Source organism: Megalops cyprinoides, chromosome 3 (genome assembly GCF_013368585.1).
Source record: "Megalops cyprinoides isolate fMegCyp1 chromosome 3, fMegCyp1.pri, whole genome shotgun sequence".
Lineage (NCBI taxonomy): Eukaryota > Metazoa > Chordata > Actinopteri > Elopiformes > Megalopidae > Megalops > Megalops cyprinoides.
In genome coordinates, this window is record NC_050585.1 from 48,662,623 (window position 1) to 48,682,211 (window position 19,589).

General features: G+C 43.8%; 1 protein-coding gene across 1 annotated transcript; it reads right to left on the reverse strand.

Annotated features, from left to right (window-relative positions):
• Window positions 1–4,976: 4,976 nt before the first annotated feature.
• LOC118774562 (retinal guanylyl cyclase 2-like) lies at window positions 4,977–18,614 on the reverse strand. The gene is made up of 18 exons (XM_036523912.1): window positions 17,792–18,614; window positions 16,866–17,167; window positions 15,682–16,054; window positions 15,122–15,206; window positions 14,838–14,961; window positions 14,449–14,568; window positions 13,406–13,489; window positions 12,451–12,627; window positions 12,137–12,293; window positions 11,791–11,940; window positions 11,123–11,271; window positions 10,787–10,950; window positions 10,259–10,451; window positions 9,964–10,138; window positions 7,602–7,700; window positions 5,729–5,823; window positions 5,503–5,588; window positions 4,977–5,061 (listed from the first exon to the last, which is right to left on the reverse strand). The coding sequence occupies exons 1-18, from the start codon at window positions 18,612–18,614 to the stop codon at window positions 4,977–4,979; spliced, it is 3,441 nt and encodes a 1,146-aa protein (XP_036379805.1).
• Between the last annotated feature and the right edge of the window lie 975 nt (window positions 18,615–19,589).

Sequence of the window (19,589 nt, forward strand, 5' to 3'; positions counted from 1 at the left end):
ATAAGCTCTGGAATTGCTCTATATCTACTCAGGCCTCTCATAAAGACAGAGCTGACAGTATATGTTGGCGTGGCCCTGGTATGGGCATGCTCACAGCCACCCTCTGTGAAAGGACTGATAGTGGCTCTGTTGTTTTTTCTTCTGCATTGCACTCTGCAAGGGAGAAACAAAACAGCTGCTCCTCAGTTAAATTTCAGCTGATATTCTTGTCAAATCACCACCACGCAGGGTGGCCATCCCTGTCACAGAAAGCTTTTATTCTAAAATGTCTTTTAAATAGAACGGATAGTGTGACATTCTCTAAACATCGAATCGACAATGACAGACTCCCACTTTAATTGTTCTTATTAAGAAAGGTATTTATTGTGAAAAATGTTTTCTCTTGTCACGAGTGGCATCACGTTCTCTGGTCAAAACAATGTGCTAATTTAAAACATCTGAATTTGTGAATTCAAAGAGTGGGGAAACTGACAACGTGAAAATACATTGTCTGCAGTTTTGATAAGGATTCAGAAGCCCAGTGCCAGTCTTTAGTGCACAGTACCTAGGAAGAATGGGGAGGGAAGTTGTCCGTATTAGTGAACCTTACCTAAAGTAAGGCAGCAAAATTAAACATTCAGTGAACACACAATATGGATGCAAACATAACAAAGCGGTTTACTCACATTGCAAAACATCTGTTCATAGCTGCTTAAAACATATTCATATTCTCTGACAGATGTTTAACAGCACTCAGACTTAGCTAGCTTCTCTTCTATTGTCCAGGTTAATCAGATTCTTTTACTCCAGTATCCAGAGAAACAAGTGCCCAGTCAAAAATAAACACTGGGATCTGGCATGGCGTCCATAATTTGTGGGGCAGTTGTCAACATTCCGGGCAGAATGATTATCAGAACTATCAGTGCAAGAGTGATTTTTTTTTTTGTTTGAGAGATCATGACATCACTGTGCTGACCAAAGTCTGATGTCAACACGGATTACAGTGAGCAATGACTGCGTGCATGTACACACAAATGCATGCTATTGCTGTTTAGGAGAGAGAGAAAATGAGAAATGACAAGTCCATGAAGTGATGGCTGTCAGATTTTGAGTTGGGGGGGGGTTGTTCCTTCAGTAGAGGGAGTGGATTCTCTGCATACTGTACAGAATTCGGTAGCTTCAGGGAGCTTGGATATGGCACAATGTGGTGATGCAGTGTTATGCACATCATGTACAGTACAATCAAGAATGCACATATCTGTCTACTGGTGTGACTGCCCAGCTGGATGGTGATTGGACCAGAAAGAAAACCTCTTGGTCTTTGCTGCACAGCACTTGGTTGGCATTTAATTGTGTGTGTGAGTGTGTGTGTGTGTGTGTTTTTTTTTTTTTTTTTTTTGGGGGGGGGGGGGGGGGCAGTTATATGATATATTATACAGTATCAGTCAAAAGTTTGGACACACCTGATTAAGATAATGGAAACATGCATTCAAAGACATTTTGATAAAGACTTATGCTTAAATGCTTGTAATTTGTTTCATAGAGAAATATAAACTGTGAAGTGCATAGCTGATTCCTATTCATTTTTTTCCACAAAGATTTATTTTTTAAAAAAATATTTTTGGGCTAGTATGAAGAATCTAAAGTACAAGGTAAGTTTTGATTTGTTCAACACTTTTTTGGTCACTGCATAATTCCATTTGTTATTTCATAGTTTTGTCTTACTATTATCCTAAAATGTGGAAAATAGAATAAAAATTGTGTCGTTTGACAAATACTTGACTGGTACTGTATAGACACACATGTACACAAAAAGAATGCCTTTGGTGCCTTTGTCTTGCTTCAGTAATGAACAAACGGGGCACTATGCCTGCATTTCCCAGCAAAGTGTCAGGTTTTGACTGAAAGAGAACAGACAGAAAAGGGTAAATTGGCCAGTCCTGGTCTTTTTAACCCTAATGGGGTGAGACAAACATCAAATGTATCATTTAATTGTGTGTGTGAGTGTGTGTGTGTGTGTGTGTGTGTGTGTGTGTGTGTGTTTTTTTTGGGGGGGGGGGGGCAGTTATATGATATATTATACAGTATCAATCAAAAGTTTGGACACACCTGATTAAGATAATGGAAACATGCATTCAAAGACATTTTGATAAAGACTTATGCTTAAATGCTTGTAATTTGTTTCATAGAGAAATATAAACTGTGAAGTGCATAGCTGATTCCTATTCATTTTTTTCCACAAAGATTTATTTTTTTAAAAAATATTTCTTGGCTAGTATGAAGAATCTAAAGTACAAGGTAAGTTTTAATTTGTTCAACATTTGTTTTTTGGTCACTGCATAATTCCATTTGTTATTTCATAGTTTTGTCTTACTATTATCCTAAAATGTGGAAAATAGAATATAAATTGTGTCGTTTGACAAATACTTGACTGGTACTGTATAGACACACATGTACACAAAAAGAATGCCTTTGGTGCCTTTGTCTTGCTTCATTAATGAACGAACAGGGGGCACTATGCCTGCATTTCCCAGCAAAGTGTCAGGTTTTGACTGAAAGAGAACAGACAGAAAAGGGTAAATTGGCCAGTCCTGGTCTTTTTAACCCTAATGGGGTGAGACAAACATCAAATGTATCCCAGCTGGGGTTTACTCTGACATTAAATACTGTTCCCATGGGAGCTGGAAGCAGCTGTCATAGAATGTAGGGTTTTGAAGTAGAGTCCATGGTTCGCTCCCCTGAAAGCAGGTTGCACCTTTATAACTGCCCCGTTGAAAGCAAAAAGTAGTGTGCAAGGCCACCACTGTGCAACATCCGGAAAGCATCCTAGATGGCAGGAAAATAGCAGGACCCCCTTAAAACACACAAAAGTTAGGAGCAACCCTCTGCACCCCTTCCGGTGTCAAACTCCAAGTGATTTAAACCATGTGATCAACTAGACAGCAAAACTCATCCCTATGTAAGTAGTCATCCTCACTGTGCAATGCCAGAGAACTTTTGAAAAAAATAAAAAAAGGACAGCTCCACTTTACAATGTTCTTCAGATGTGCTTCAGCTGAACTGTACTCATAATGCAGTTGCACAAAATGGTTGCAATTGCTTATTTTCAAGGACACATTCGGTATGATACAATTAGTGTATCTCCAAAACAATGGATAAGGATCCTAAATCAAGTTTTCCTCATACTGGTGTTATGACATCCCCCTTCCACCAGTACAGATCTAGGTCAAGACACAAGACAAATAACTATTATCTAAAATTGAAAATAAAATTATTTAAAAATTACACATAACATGCTGGGTGAAAATATGACATGCGTTGTTTAGTCTACCCTTCAAATATCCACCACTGATATAAATATTTCTTAAAAAATTAAAGCCCTTCCACTTAATATAAAAAGCATTTCCACCAGACAGGATAAAGTGCAGGCAAGTAAATGTTACCATAGTTTAATCCAGGGAGCCGTCCGCATTGTGGGTGATAGTGACTTCTTCAGAACATCAGACAGCCAGTCAAAACCTGGTCCATGAATTCACAAATAGCTGCAGCAGGTATCAGCTATCTGGTGTTTTGTTAGTCCATGACACCGATGGCACATCCTACGTTGCTCTCTTGCTAAATAAAGTTACTTTTGTTGAATAACGAGACACAAGCCATCTCAGCTGGGTAGCAACCTCTTGTGGTGAAAACTGTAATACACAAAGGGCCAAAAACTCAAAAACAGTTGACCGATCGAGCAATTGATTCATTCGTTGGTTGGTTGATTGGTTGGTAAATAAGATGCATAAATATATTAAAATATCACTTAAGAATTTCAGGTATTCAGGTTATCTAAGGTATGAATCACCAGCAATCAATTTATAAAGACATTTACACCCCCACTACTACAGTAAAAGCTTTGGTATTAACTGTCAGCACTAAAAAGGACAAGAGATTGAAACTTATTATAACCATAATTTATTTACACAAGATCAAACACAGATATAATGTTCTGTACATTTACATTCAAGTAAATTGAAAAACTGTTACTTCTTCTTTCACCATTATGAAATGCACTGTGTGTGTGTGTGTGTGTGTGTGTTGCTTATTTTATATTTACTTTTTCATTAGGACTGTTTTCTCTGAACTGTATGCAAGCACCTCTTGACCTTCATAAGGTCATATTCCCTGACCTCCATAAGGTCCAATTCCCTAACCTTGAAAAAATAGAGGAAAATAAAGTTGTTTTCTCCAAAATCTTTGGTTCTTTAAAATGTTTTAGTTAAAGCTTTGTCATTACCATGAATCATAAACGTCAAAGGAGACCATTAAAAATAAAACTTTTGTAAATCATTCAGCTGTGACTCCATATACAACACAGGTAAAACTGGACTGGATATACACACCATTTCCAAAGGCTTGGAATTAAGACTTTATAAAGTGCATGATTCTGTTTCTAAAGTGTTCCTTACTGAAATTATGTTTCAGGAAAACCTGCCAAACATTACTGCTAAGCACACTGTTAGACTATATGTTTATTAATGTTATCCACGTATAGCCTCATTCCAACCAATGTCAACCACAGAGACTGACATCATTTTTTTTTGTATGATAGAATCATATACATTCATTTATACATTTACTGGTTTATCCATTGTTTGTGTCACCTTGGAGGTGCACAGACAGATGCTCTGATGACGGGGTGAACAGGTGGAACTGGGGTCCAGGTGACCTCAAACCTGCCTCCTTCACCTTCATGCGCTCTCTCTACCTCTGTCTCTCCACCTCTTAGGCCCACATAGGCTGCCAGAACTGGCCACCTCAGTCTGCATGGTAGGGAGTAACAGAGCTTATCAGTCTATGCCAATGCCATACTCCAGTAACCAATTCAATTGTATTATTCAGTTTTATTTAACTAATATTTTATTATTTTATTTTACTAGAAACCGAAAGATATACAGGAAGAGAAAGATGACTGGTGATGAACTAAACTCTCACAGGCTTCTTTTATTTACCTGTTATTTCATCTTCTTCTGTCGATCGATGAATTTCTGTCTGCGATCTACGGGAATCTCATCCAGACTGATACCATGATTGCTTGCCCTGAGATGAGAATTGAGTCAAAGTTATATTTCATTGTTAGAATTTAGAATAGGGTGGCAGTGTGGCATACTGATGAGGAGCAGGACTTTTAACTGAAAAGTTGCTGATTCAATTCCCCACTGCTGTACCCTTGGATAAGGTACTTAACTCAGAATTGCTTCAGTGAATTTCCAGCTGTATAAACGGGTAAGATGTGAAAAAAATGTAACCAGTTGCTCTGGATAAGAGCATCTGCTAAATGCCAAGTGTTATTATATTATAGAATTTATACAGTGGACTGAGCTGGAGACTCTGTACAGCTTGAGCTGAGGAGTAAACACTACACAACACAGACATGCACACAGCCAGACAGACAGACACCCCCATTCACACAATACCAGACAAGCTATCTTGTTAGCCTGATTGATCACCTATGCCATACAAATACAAAATACTTCCTACCCTGGTGTAAGGTCTGGTGGTATTGGAAGTGGTTTAGTGAACCCATCTCTCCCCACCAACCAGTAGGTGTTTTCACTTCCTTTCCCCTGAAGAGAAAGATAGAAACAAAGAAGGAATGAAGAAAAGTGTCATAATTTCAATAGTGCAGAAGGATGGAAAAAAGATGGTACCATCTTTTCATGCTCATAGCAATACTAACTGTGTGAGACGTTATGTATGTGAATACCTTTAGCTCTGTAATGCCCCTGACGTCCAGCTTGTAGCCCATGTTCAAGCTGTGCAGTATGTCCACTGTGCTCTGGTTGACATGGATCCTGTAAGCTGTGACAGACATCAGACATAGCTTGGAATGAGTGACAGTGGGCCCAATATGAGCATGTGTTCTTTCTGAATCACATTATTGCTTTCGCATGTTCAATTAATAACAAATAGAATAACGTCATGCTTCAAATGCCGATTTCACAGTTCTAAATGAATAGCTAATTTTCTATTTACATGGTCCCCCTCCTACTGTTCACTTATTGGTCGAGCAGTGTTTAATGTGCTCAGTGGTTGATGGATGAATTTCCTGTTTATCACCCCACTGCACTTGTCCTGTTTCTCTGTCATTAGATTTGCATAAGTATAGAAGCTATTCAAAAAGATGGGAAGCCTTTATAGACAGTATACCAGAAATTAAAATATGAAAATATGAAATAGACAATCCTCTGTTTTAAGGAAATGTTTGAGGGATGCTTTTCATCTCTACAAACATTAAGATGTAATCAAGATTACAATTAAAATTATTATGGGGAGCTGCCTGTTAATGATCCTATAAAGCAAGAGGTCAATACTGTGGTCAATATGTTCATTGTATTCAGTCATAAGAAGGCACACTGATGTATCTCCTCCCGTGAACCTCAGTACAGTTACAAGGACATTGTTGCGGATGATCCTCTAAATTTATATAGGTTTAAATAACAATAGGTAAGTGAAGGTACAATTCCTGATAGACATTGCCATTAAGACCTGTTCATGCCATCTAACTTTGCTAATAGTCTTAAAGGATTACTGAGCGCTACGCAAACCTCACTGAGTTTCCCTGCTCATAAACACACATGTACAAGCTCAAACACACACACATATGTGCATGTATATGTATTACATCCCGTTCATCAGTTTACTTAATTAGTTTAACCTTCATTTGATTAACATTTGAATTGAGCAGCAGAACTAGCAGAACTGAACTAACGAAATTCTCAAGATTCTTCCTGTGCAGATCTTGCTGTATAAAAGATGCAAGACACACACATACGCACGCAGACACACGCACACACAGAGAGGAACAAACACACACACACACACACACACAGAGAGGAACAAACACACACACACACACACACACACATACACTCATGCATACGTGACATAAAAGTGTACGAGGTGGTGGGATCAAGATAACGTCTGATCTTGGAGACAATCCCTTAATCTCCACCAACAGAAAGGGGGGGGGGCTGATTGGTTTAATTCCAGCACCCCTCCTTCCCTCCCTCCATCTATTCTCTTCCTCAGTCCTCTATTTCTGGAACGCTCCCATACAGTGGCTGCGTCAGAGCTGTACTCCTCTGTCCAGACAGCGAGCTCCGTGATGAAACGGAGCCATCCCTGTCAATCGGTATCAGAATCAAAGGGATGATGGCCAATGAGAAAATCCCAGGAGCCTTCAAGGAACTGTGAGGCGTCTGAGGTCAACAAGCAGTGAGCAAGAAGTCGAGATTAGACTATCTGACCACATAAGAGGGAGAGGAGGAGCAGGGAAGAGATGAAGGTGCAGAAGAAAGAGGTAGAGTGGCCAGTGGGAGAAGAGAGGGCTAAAGGGGATGGGTGGAAAAGAGTACAGAGTAGGGAGACTAAGGTGAATAGTAAGGGATTGGGAGTGTGTGATGGGGTTAACGAGACTGGTGAATGGTAAGAAAGTCTGTTACAGCTGGCATTGGGTAGTATGAGTCATAGCAGGCGAAGTGGAAATGGGATTGGACAGTGTGGAGCAGGGTTCGAGTGGACATCATACAGTCTGCATCTCAGCAGTCTTTGATCGGCAAAATATGTGCAATACTCACACAGTCCTGTGGACTCCATTCGGGAAGCTGTGTTGACAGTGTCTCCAAAGAGACAGTACCGAGGCATTGTCAGGCCTACCACACCCGCCACAACAGGACCTGAGCACAGACAGCAAGACAGCCAGATAAACAGACGGACAGACAGGCAGACTTGCAGAAAGACAGATAGCGAGAAAGCTAGATCAGCAGAAAGTGACAGAATAGTGGGCAGCAGTTTGGGCGTCGGAAGTGAATCCAGGTTTCAGGTTTGAATTCTGGATGAGCCATTGCTGTTGTACACTCAAGAAAGATAAGATATGCATGATATGAAAGATACATAAGATATGAGTGTTAAGATATAAGATGGAAATAAAGATAATATGTGAAATGTAATGAATTATCACCTCCACTCTGTATTGACAATTTTGCCCTTTTATTTTATATTAATGATATTGACGCTTGCAGCCTTTTTCCTCTGTCTCTTCAGGTCCTTTAGCACTTGTATCAGCCACTTGAATGACTCAAACCACTGATTATCCCTGCCCTATCATCTTCATAGCCCTCTATAGAAATACGTTCTTTCATCCTACAGCTTAAATCCTACAGCATGTCTGTAGAACTCTATCACATCAGTCCTGCTATAATAGGTAGCTCCTGACCTCTACTCCTTCTTTTCATCCACTGCCAGTTTCCCTTCTTACTTGTCCTTTTTTTACACAGCCTTCAAACAGGCTGGCCTGTCTTTTTCCAGATCTTAAAAAAAAAACACATTCACAGATTCATCCTGGGGCTTATTATTATCATCACTAGTGTGCAATTGAGCCAGCAATTACAGATTGATCTTCTGGCTACATTTCTGTCAATAAATGATATATTCCACTTGGGACCTGTGGCTGGCCTCTTTTCTCTGACCTCACAGCATCCTTAGACACATCGGATCACAAGATCCTTCTGCCAGCTTTGGTTGAGCTATAGGATCTCTGGCACATCTCTGAGGTGGCTCTCCTTCTGCTTGCAGGACCACCTCTACCAGGTTGCCTGGAGGAGCTTTATCTCAGTTCCTCAATCTCTGTCAGCTGGGTACCTCAAAGATAGGACCTAGACCATCTGCTATTCTCATTACATGCTAAGCCACTGGATGCCCTGATAGCCTCTAATAACCCCTGACCACTGTTGTGGAGACTACACTAAAAATTACTTTTCTTTCCTTCCTCTGATATGCAAGTCTCTTTGAGATTATTGGCGCCTCATTGAAATCTCATCTTGGATGATTACACAGAAGGTGAAGATCAAACTCTTAAAACAAAATACTTTCAGCTCAATATTTTCCAGGCCTGCATCTAATGTCTAACTTGAAAAAAAAAACATTGATATCCCCCCTCCCAAACCACCAAGAAACTCACATTCACCATATAACACTTACTCGTGTTTGCCAAATATGCCATTTAGTGACCTAATCCTAGTGATTCTTCATGTCGAATCTGTTCATTCCCTTCTCCCTATGCAACACAGCTGGTGGCCTGAACCCTAATTCTCTGCCGCCTGGACCACTGAAACACTTCACCGGCCTTCCCATCAGGCCGCACCAAACCATAATTCCTCTACTAGTCCTCTAACTACCAGCCTACCCCAGCACTGCCCCTCTCCTCATCTGTTCCCACTGGCAAACCACTGCTACTTGGATCAGTTTTAAAACCGAGGCTCTGGCCTACTGTGCCCTCAGCTATTCTATTCCTCATGATTACGGAAGCTAATCTCCAGATACACCATTGCCAGAACACTGTGCTTATCCCCAGATTGCCATCTGGAAGTCCTTCTACAGCTAAAGATGCATTTATTATTTTCTCTATCTACTCAGTGGTGGATGTTCAGAAGTCTTCTTTTATGTTTATCATTTGACAGACTAACAGATTAAACATTACTTTTCCCTACTTGCTTTCCTAGTCACCTTATTTATTATTCAGACCTGCCATGTATGAATTGTACATGCATAATACATATTTCAAATCACTGTACACATGGCGTATAACCTTACATGGTAAATGCATTCCATATTGCCTAACATGATGTGACAGCACCTATTCCCCATCATATGGTAATATTCAGCAGTACCATTAAGTCTCATGTTCACCTTGAGCATGCATTGTACATAGTCTAAATCAACATGATCCTGTCCTTTTCAGATATCATGCATTTCATATCTTTGGTATTGCTATATTATTAAATGCAACATGATCGCCTAAGCTTTTTTTTCTTATTGCACATCTCAATTTGTGTCATACTCTCCAAAGCAAATACTCATACATTTCAAGGCAAATCCAGTAGTCACTTGGCAGATAGATGTGAAGAAATGTAAAGTGTAGAGTGGGTTGGGGCCGCTCACCGGAGTGCAGACCGATCCGGATCTTGACCTTGAGGTCAGGCATGTGTCTCATCTGAAAGGCCCCGATGCAATGCAGGATGTCCAGGGACATGTTGGACACCTCCGCTGCATGCCGATTCCCATTGCGATTGGGCACCCCTGAGGCCACCATGTAGGCATCTCCAATGGTCTCAACCTGAAAACCACAGGCGTTAGATCAAGAGATGGGTACACACACACAGAGATCAGGAGAGGGGTACATACACACACACATACTGTCACAAACACACACTGAGTGACCTTGGCTGCCAGTTACCTTGTAGACATCATGCTGCCCAATGATGGCGTCAAAGAGTGTGTAGAGGTCATTGAGCAGGTCCACCACCTCGATGGGTTCACTGAGGGCAGAGATGGTGGTGAAGCCGACAATGTCACTGAAGTAGAGGGTCACCCCGGAAAAGTGCTCTGGCTGAACTGGCTTTCCCGTCTTCAGTGCCTGAGCCACTGACCTGGAGGTGGGGTGAGGGGAACAGGAAGGGAACCAGAAGGGATATCGAGTGAAGGGGGTCGGGCAGTTGAGAGACAGTGAGACAGAGGGGTGAGGAGGAAAAGAAGGAGATGCACTGAAACTAACAATGTCTATCACTGTGATTGTGAGGTTGATGAAGGTATCCATCATGTCACCTCTCAAACATCACTCAATCCACTGATGCGGTTCCTCTGCAGAAAACTTCAGTGATCTCCCTGGTCTGGTCTGTAGAATCCCTGTGTACGCTTCCAGTTTATTCCAACTGGGCTCCAAACTAACTGATTTTGATTGAGCATCTCACATCTCCCGACTCACTTGGGCAGCATCTGTGCCAGCAGGTTGTCCGTTTTCTGCCTCTCCACCTCCAGCTCCTCTGTCCTCTCTCGGATCAGATCCTCCAGGTTAGAGGAATACTGCTCCAACATCCGGAGCATGGAGTCGATGATGTTCGTCTTCCTTCCTTTATTGAAACTTTTGAACTGCATGTGTATATAGGGGGAAATTAGAACATAAAGATGCCATGATGCACACATATTAGCCTATGCATGTGATGCACACAGACCATATAATGCTTATACACACATAGGTTGTGGTCAAAAACATGTGCGCACAGTATATGCATGTATGTATGCGTGTGTGTGTGAGACTGACCTGTCTGAAGATTTCTTCGAAATTGGGTCTCCTTTTTGGTTCCTCGCTCCAGCATTGCTTCATGATCTGGATGCACTCTGCGGGAGCCTCATCCACTGATACATTGGGTCGGCACAGTGGTGGGGGTGACCGCACCCTTTCGATGATCTCTGTCACGCACGGCACACACACGGAGAAACACTAATTAAGAGCCTCCTGAAAGTATGCGTTAAACATATAGCATCGTGGTAACGAGCAGGGCTTATAACTTGTTGGTTGCTGGTTTGATTCCCTGCCCGGGCACTGCTGTTGAACCAAAACTGCCTCAGTAACTATCCAGCTGTATAAATGGATAACGTGTCAAAATTGTTACCCATGTAAGTCTGTCTGGGTAAGACCATCTGCTAAATGACTATGATTTAATATAACAAAATGTAAGGAGGGGAATTTTTCTCATTCTCTTCCTTTCTTCCATTCTCTTCATCTTTCTCTCCCAATTGCTATCTGCTTTTCTTGCACCCCATGTCCCCTATCACTCTCCCCCGACCTCTCCACCCCACCCCCAGTTCTCTCCCTGTATTCTCCCAACCTCAATTTCCCCTTTCCCATCTCCCTCTCACCCCTTGTACCCCTTTCCCTCGTTCCCTTCCTTCCCACCCTCTTTCCCGTCTGTTCCCTCCTTCTCTCACCCTTGGCTGGCATGTCCAACATGCAGAAGGGTGTGCTTCGGCATATGACCTCCTGCACGATGATGGAGAAGCTGTAGACGTCTCCCAGGAAGCTTCCCTTCCTCCCCAGATCGGGGTCCCTCAGGAACTCAGGGGCTGTCCAAAACAGGTCTGTGAAGAGGAGCGGCGAGGCAGAAGGTTAGCAGGAATGCGATCCAGCAGACAAAGCTCCTAAAAAATATCCAATAAGATATTTGCCTGTTTTATATTTTTACGTCATCCCCATCCCTCCCACTTCCTCACTGACTCCATCTCCCTCTGGCCCTGAGGATAAAACCCCCTCACTCTGGGATTGAGGACCTCTCACCCTCTGGCCCTCTCTCCTCCAGTGTGATGTTTTGGGAGTTCAGGATCTCATTGAAGCCGTACTCTGTCACTTTTAGCACGAAACGGCCATCTACCACGCAGTTTCGGGATTTGAGGCGGCCGTGGATGATGTTGCGGTTGTGGAGGAACTTCATTCCCTGTCGAACAGACGAAAGGAGAGGAGAGGGGGGCAGAGATCAGAGACAGGATGTAGAGTAAATGTAACAACGATCATATAAGCAGGGCCAGCCAATGCAGGGGAAAAAAAAATGTGAGAATAACATTCAGATGCAGGTGAGGAAGTGTCTTACTCACCCTGATGAGGTCCATCAGCAGGGAGGACTTGAACATCCAGTCCAGACGCATGTCCATGTTGTTGATGAGGTCCTCCAGGCTGCCACGGGTGCAGTGCTCCGTCACCAAGGCGAAGACCCCAGAGTCGAAGAAAAGCCCCAGGAACAGGTTTACATTCTCGTGACGCATGTCCCGGAGCTGGGAGCAGGATTGGGAAGGTGAGATGCAGGGAAGAGGAGGATAAAGGGCAAGTACAGTAGAGAGGATGGGGAAGGGGGGGAACAGCAACAGGCGATAAGGAGAGGTAGGTGAGATGAGAAGCAGTTTTGAAAACTTTTCAGTTCATGAACTTTTAATATTTTATACGCGCTATTTATTGGTGATACGGGATTCACAGGCCAAAATAAGCATTTACATTTTGAAGGAGGGCACAACTCCTCATACTGCCACAGCCCCTTCCCTTTCCCATCAATTTAAGCATTTATGAGAATCTGAGGCTGTGACAGGTGTCTCCAGACTACACTGCCAGAGTGACACACATTACATTACATTATTGACATTTAGCAGACGTTCTTATCCAGAACAACTCACATCAATTACAGGTTTTTGCAATGTTATCCATTTATACAGCTGGATATTTACTGAGGCAATTGTGGGTTAAGTACCTTGCCCAAGGGTGCAGGAGCAGTACCCCCATGGGGAATTGAACTGGCAACCTTTCAGTTACAAGTCCTGCTCCTTAACCACTATGCTACACTGCTGCCCTGTAGTATGCTACATTACATTTTTTCATTCGGCAAACGCTTTTATCCAAACCGACTTACAAGTGATGTAGAGTACAACACACGCGAGAAGCCATACGGAGTCAACAATATTAGAAGCGCTGCATGACCAGGTTTCAATGGCTGCCCAGGCAAGGTACAAACTAGCAGGTAAAGCTAACGAGTGCGTCAAACCACACACAGCTGCTACACACCTTGGTGAAGACAGCCTGGGTGTCCTCCGTGACCTCCAGAATTGTTTCTCCTTTTGGGCATTTCTTCAACCACACCCAGTCACCCTGAAGGACACAATGTTAGTTCCACACCTTGGGGAGCACAATACCTGGTACACATCATAACCTGTTATATATATTACATATATATATATATATATATATATATATAGTTGTGTAAGAAATACCCTGTTATAATGCTAAGAGAAACAGGAATGACAAACCTGTTTGATCATCACACAAGGTTTAAAAAAACATTCCAAAAAGGTATTTCTTGCCTGTTGCAAGATTTGTGCTTACTTATTTCATGCCTTATGCACATCTTCAAGGAACACTCTTCCAAACCTAGAAGTAGCTAGAAGTACTGACGCCACAAGTGTAATATCCATATATTACATTACATAATATCCGTATATTACATTACATTACTGTCATTTAACAGACACTCTTAACCAGAGCAACTTACATAAGTTCCAATCTTACATATTATCTATTTATAAGGTGTGATATTTACTAAGGCAATTTTGGGTTAGGCACCTTGCCCAAGGGTACAATGCCAGCGTAGGGAATCAAACCAGCAACCTTTCAGTTATGAACCCTACTCATCACCTCTACACCACACTACTCCCATAGAACATGGCTGTAATTGTTACTTGCTTACATGATACTCTGGAGTTACTTTAGCTATTCATTTACACTGCTGTGTCTTTCACTAGAGTTACAAAAGTAGCAGGGACAGGTGGATCATTTAGCATTGAAAAAGGACAAGCCAGGTGAGATCTACAATAATTAGAAAATAAACATCCTACATGTTTACTTGAACTCACACAGCAGTTCAGCACAAAAGCTGAGTTCCCGCCTGGAATATGAACCATCCCAAGGTGCTCTGGACCACCCTGCCACGCGTGTCAAACAGCCCGGTGTGTTTTTATCATCTGTGTGTGTAGCCCCTGTTGTGTTTAAAAGGTGACGGTCTGCAGTCCAGTTGTGAGTGTCCCTGCTCCCATGCCTTATGTGTTGCCCACCTTGAAGATGGCAACGTTAGAGTTTTCAGGGTTGCTGCCAGCATAACTGTTTCCTGACACTGAATGCTGGGGAGTCTTCACATCCAGCGTGCTCCTCACAATGCTGTCCTCGTTCAGTTTCTATGCAGGGAGGAATAGGAGACGATTTTATTGCATGCTAACGCTTGTCACCTGAGAATTTATGCAGACACATCCTGAAAATTAAGTCTCCTGAACACTAATACACAATGACAAGACAGACACATGTGCACACACACACGCACATACACATGCACGCACACACACGCACGCACACACACAGACACACACACACACACACACACACACACACACACACAGGCACACACACAGGCACATACAGAAGCAGATATAATTCCAAATGGACTGACCCTTCTGCTGAGTTGTGTGTTGATGAAGACCAGGTCATCCAGAGTCAACACAATTTTATTGCTTCCGCCTCCTCCTCCTTCTTCTTCCTCGTCTCCAAATCCACTCCTTGCCTTCATTTTGTTGCTGAAGAGTTAACGGATAATTGTGAGTGAAAGGCAGGCAGTAAGATGGAGATGGTTTGGAATATAAGAATGTGAAAGCGCGTGTAAAGAGGAGACATTGTGTGAGAGGATCAGTCATGCAATCTGCTTGATTATTAAAGCAGAAAGCAGATTCCTCCTACCTGAGGAAGGTGACAAGAATAACAGCATTTGCCCCCACAAAACAGATCATGATGAACACAATGAGGAGGGTGACCCCATCCATGCCTGAGAGGGAGAGAATAGACAATGAGAGAAAGTCAAAGTGAGAGCAGAAAGGAGTAGTCATAATGATTTCAATCAAAGTGAAGTATTTCCCATTTTCTTAGATTTAAAAATGAAGCAAATTAATTGTTAAAAAGACTTGACCAGGCCAAAAGGCGTTACTTGTGATGCAGCTGGCAAAAATGTGAATGCTATGTCAGGACATAGGATAGTATCCGTGGTATCACCATGGTAATGACAATGTGTTTTTACCAGGATGTCCTTTTCACCACGGGTATCCTCACTGACACATGAAAACCTATTGCTATGCATGTTCATCGACGCCTACATGATGAATAAGCATTTTTCAAACACAAGTGTAATATAAGGCCACTTTCAAAGCCTTATTTTGAAGTCCTTTTGGAAGTAAGAGGATCCTAATGTTTCACTTAATGTTAGAGTAGAACCCAACCCCCGAACCCCTCAGCTGCCTTCTTACCCCCTCTGCAAGCGATGTACGGGCTGAACCAACAGCTGGGGTCACTGCTGGGGCTGAAGGCGGCAAAGTGTATGGAACGGCCCATGTACTTCAAACCCCCAAATTTGGTGTGAGTGTGGGCGGCCTCCAGGACGTGCGTGGACGTCAGTGACGCCCCCTTCCCGTCTGTGTCCAGGACGACGTAGCGCCCCTGCATGCCTTCCCGGTTCTTCCCAGCTAAGAGCGGCTGGTTGAACCCGCGGAACTCGAAGCCCCCCTCGCTCTGGGCCAGCACCTCGCCCGAGACCCAGCGGCCTGCGGACAGACGGCTCTGCTCCACTGACATGGCCAGGTAGTACATCATGTTGTAGATGGTGCCGAAGAATGGCGACACCTGCAGGTACGGGAGGTGGTGGTGGGGGGGGGGGGGGGGGGGGACAAGAGTAGAGAGGACACCAGATTACAACGAGCATTAGGGCAGCAGTGTAGCATAGTGGTTACGAAGCAGGCCTCGTAACTGAGAGGTTGCTGGTTTGATTCCCCGCTGCTGCTGTACCCTTAACCTGCAATTGGCTCGGTAAACATCCAGCTGTATAGATGGATAACATTGTAAAAAAAAAAAACTATAACATATGTAAGTTGCTCTGGATAAGAGTGTCTTGTAAATGCCAATAATGTAATCATTGAATGGATGAGAAGGACCTTCATTGATGGCTTAGCCACTGTGAGACTGCCCATTGCAAATATACCACACGGCAATACTATATCTTATAATTTATTACCACCATATATCTCCCGGGGGCACACAGCCTCTTAGGAGATGCCATGCGGTTACATCCACACCAGCACAGACAAAGTGAGCAGTTTGAACTTGATGCAATCAAGCTGATGCAATCTGGGTGGGAGAGACCTTCCGTCAGTCAAGGTTGGCACAGTAAATAATCAATTTATACAGCAGGCACAAACAGGAATGTCTGTATACATTATTTCCAGACATAAATTATGACAGACCGGTCACGTTCATTCCTGAGATGAGAGAGTGAGTGAAAGGAGCAGGAACTGTCCCATTTCTCATTATTGCCTCTATAGGCCATTTGATCCTAGGTGAAGTGACAAAGCACCATACTGTCGCACCGAACATGTCTAAAGTTGCGTAACTGTACACACAGACGCATCTTCAAGCTCTTTCCACGGGAATGCCTCACCTGCTCTGGTGGGATGTTGGTGCGGATCTCATTGCTCCTCTGGGCTTCCCTGAAGGCCTCATAGAAGTCCTGCTCCCCGGAGTCCATGGTGACTGTTAACACCGCGTCGTAGGCCCGGCGTAGCCTTGAGCTGTTAGCTAAGGCGGCGTACTCTGTGTTCTTGTAGGGCAGGGAGTACAGCAGCGTGTCATACGGAATGAAGATGTAGCCTCGGTCCACCATGCGCATGTCAAGGGCCGTGGTCAGAAGCTTGTGTTGGGCCTCTCCCCCAGTCAGCACGGAGTGCATGCACATGACGACCACTGGCACAGAGAGCGAAGAAGAGAGGTGGTCAAAGGAGAGAAAAACGATAGAGGCAAAAAAAAAGTCTGTTAGGTCTACACTATCCTACCAAATGTGGTAGGCCTCAGCATCTGACTGCAAGAAAATGGATGTAACTATGGGTGTGAGCATGTGTGGTTTGAAAAAAATAACATTGGAACATCTCAGCAGCCAGCATATAGCCCTTATCTCATTTTTGGGATGAACGAGAATATAGAATTAGGGCAAGACCAGGATGGAGCGGAGTACAATACCACCAGATTTCTACCAGAAAGAGATTTCACGATACATTGCAGTTGTCATTAAGGGAAATGGCAGGTCAACACACTGTTAATTTATTGGAATAAAGGCATGTTTTATTCATGACCACTTGTGTCTCATGACTTTTGGTAGGATAGTGTGTATTTTTATTTGCACTGCATTGGAAGCCGAGTAGAATTTCTACCTTTGAAAAGACGTGACACATGACGTGACACCATGGTAAATGGAATAATGAACAGAATAAATGTAACAACATCAGTTTTGTCACAACAGTTAAATCGGATGTTCTCCCTCATCTCTCTCTCACACACACACAGACAGACACAGACACACGCACAGCTCACCTTTCACTCGGTCCGCCTCTTTGATCCGCTGCAGGGCCCTGCGTGTGCCGTCCCCGTCCGTCTCCATGGTGACCACGGTTCTGACGGGCAGGCCGAGGGCACGCAACGAGGAGGCCAGCTCGTGCCCCGTGGCCTCCCACAGCTCCTCCTCCGAGGTGACGATGGCCACGTGCGCCCAGCGGAAGAACTTCAGCACGGCGAAAAGCACGTGTGAGGACAGTGGCAGGGGCCGCAGGAAGCTGGGGTACGTGTCGTCGTCCATGTCCGGCTTCAGGCAGGACCACGACAGGATGGCCTTGTTCCAGTGTTTCGCCAGCAGAGCCGCTGACGAGCAGTACCCCGGATTGGCCGGGCCCAGGAAAGCCGACCCGTAGCCCTCCAGGTCAGCAAAGCGGGCCAAGGCTCGTGAGGTCTGGCAGTCCTCGTTGACCAGCGTGTAGTCATACCAGTAGCCCTTGCTGATGTACGGGTCCTTGTTGATGCGGCTGATGGCCAGCCGGGCTGCCAGGTCGGGCAGGGCTTTGGAGAACAGAGGGTCACACTTCCAGGGCCCCACAATGGCCAACTTGAAGGTGGAGCCCCAGGCTTCACAAGGAAAATAGGCTGCCATCAACAGGAGAAGCCACAGCCGGCTGTGCCACCCACTGTGAGAAAGCAGCACTGGGCACCCCACAGCACCGGAGGGACCAGCTTCTGGTGAATTGTCCACCACCCTGTGCGTCTGTCCCTCTCTCTGTCTTCTAGGTTTTTCTGAGAGCTCTGGCTGCCATTGTGGGTGGCAGGAGAGGTTAAGGAAGGAGCTACATTTTTTATGGACACCCATTGCTTAATTTTACTCCTTTTAAAGGAACAGACTCAGAGACCAGCCACCAGAGGTGGCAATGTGGAGGCAATAGGTGATGGTATGTGGTAAGTCTGTGGAGTTGCGGGTTGAATGGCTGTTGTCCCCCCACCCACCTCTCCTGCTCTCAGTTCTGGTCCCTGGCAAACCTTGGGAGCACTAGGACAGAGCTGTTCTAGTCTCTGCTAAACCCCAAGCCATCACTGTGAGTATGGTCGGCAAATCAATAAAGACAGAGAGAGAGAGAGAGAGAGAGAGAGAGAGTTAATCCAATTGTCTTCGGTCATCATATCACATGACATTAACATTAGGATTAGGAGGAGACACGGTTCACCCTGTAAATGCGACAAAAACAAAACCTGCATGCCCCCACCCCAGAAAAAAGAAACCCTGCTCAAAGTGAGTGAAATTTGCTGCTGTGCAATATGTACTAGAACAAAAACAGATATTTTGGGAGTGTAAATCCTGGCTACGGGATGAGAGAGATGGAGAAAGCCTGAAAGAAAAATTGTCAACACAAAACAAAAAAATGACTAACCGGATACACTTATTTGGGATACACAATATGTACATAAAACATACTTAAACACACTAAAGGATACACACACGCTTCTCCCCCACACACGTAAGGATCAGCTAATAAACTAAACAGATACCGCTTTAATGCTCATCAAGCCTATTAACTTCTGTGTGTGTCTGGTTAGATTTGAGGAGAAGAGTCACAACATGATTCAGTGTTGGAGAGAAAGACAACGAAAGGGGGGGGGGGGGGATGATAAGAAGGGGGCTCAGGATGAACAGAGCAGGTATCAGACAAAAAAGAGGGTTAAAGAGGGTGATTGTAACAAAGCAATAAAAGAGAGACTAAAAAGAAGGAGGAGGAAGAGAAAGAAAGAGAAAAAGAAGGGAAGGGATGACAACCGTCTGGGGTGATATTTTAGGGTGTATGGTTTCATG

Excerpts from the sequence above, each read along its gene's own strand:
- LOC118774562 (XM_036523912.1), bottom strand. The coding sequence starts at position 18,614 with ATGGGTGTCCATAAAAAATGTAGCTCCTTCCTTAACCTCTCCTGCCAC. Across the intron at positions 13,490-14,448 it reads CTAACGTTGCCATCTTCAAG|GGTGACTGGGTGTGGTTGAA; the intron begins GTGGGCAACACA and ends TGTGTCCTTCAG. Across the intron at positions 5,062-5,502 it reads CCACCAGACCTTACACCAGG|GGCAAGCAATCATGGTATCA; the intron begins GTAGGAAGTATT and ends TTCTCATCTCAG.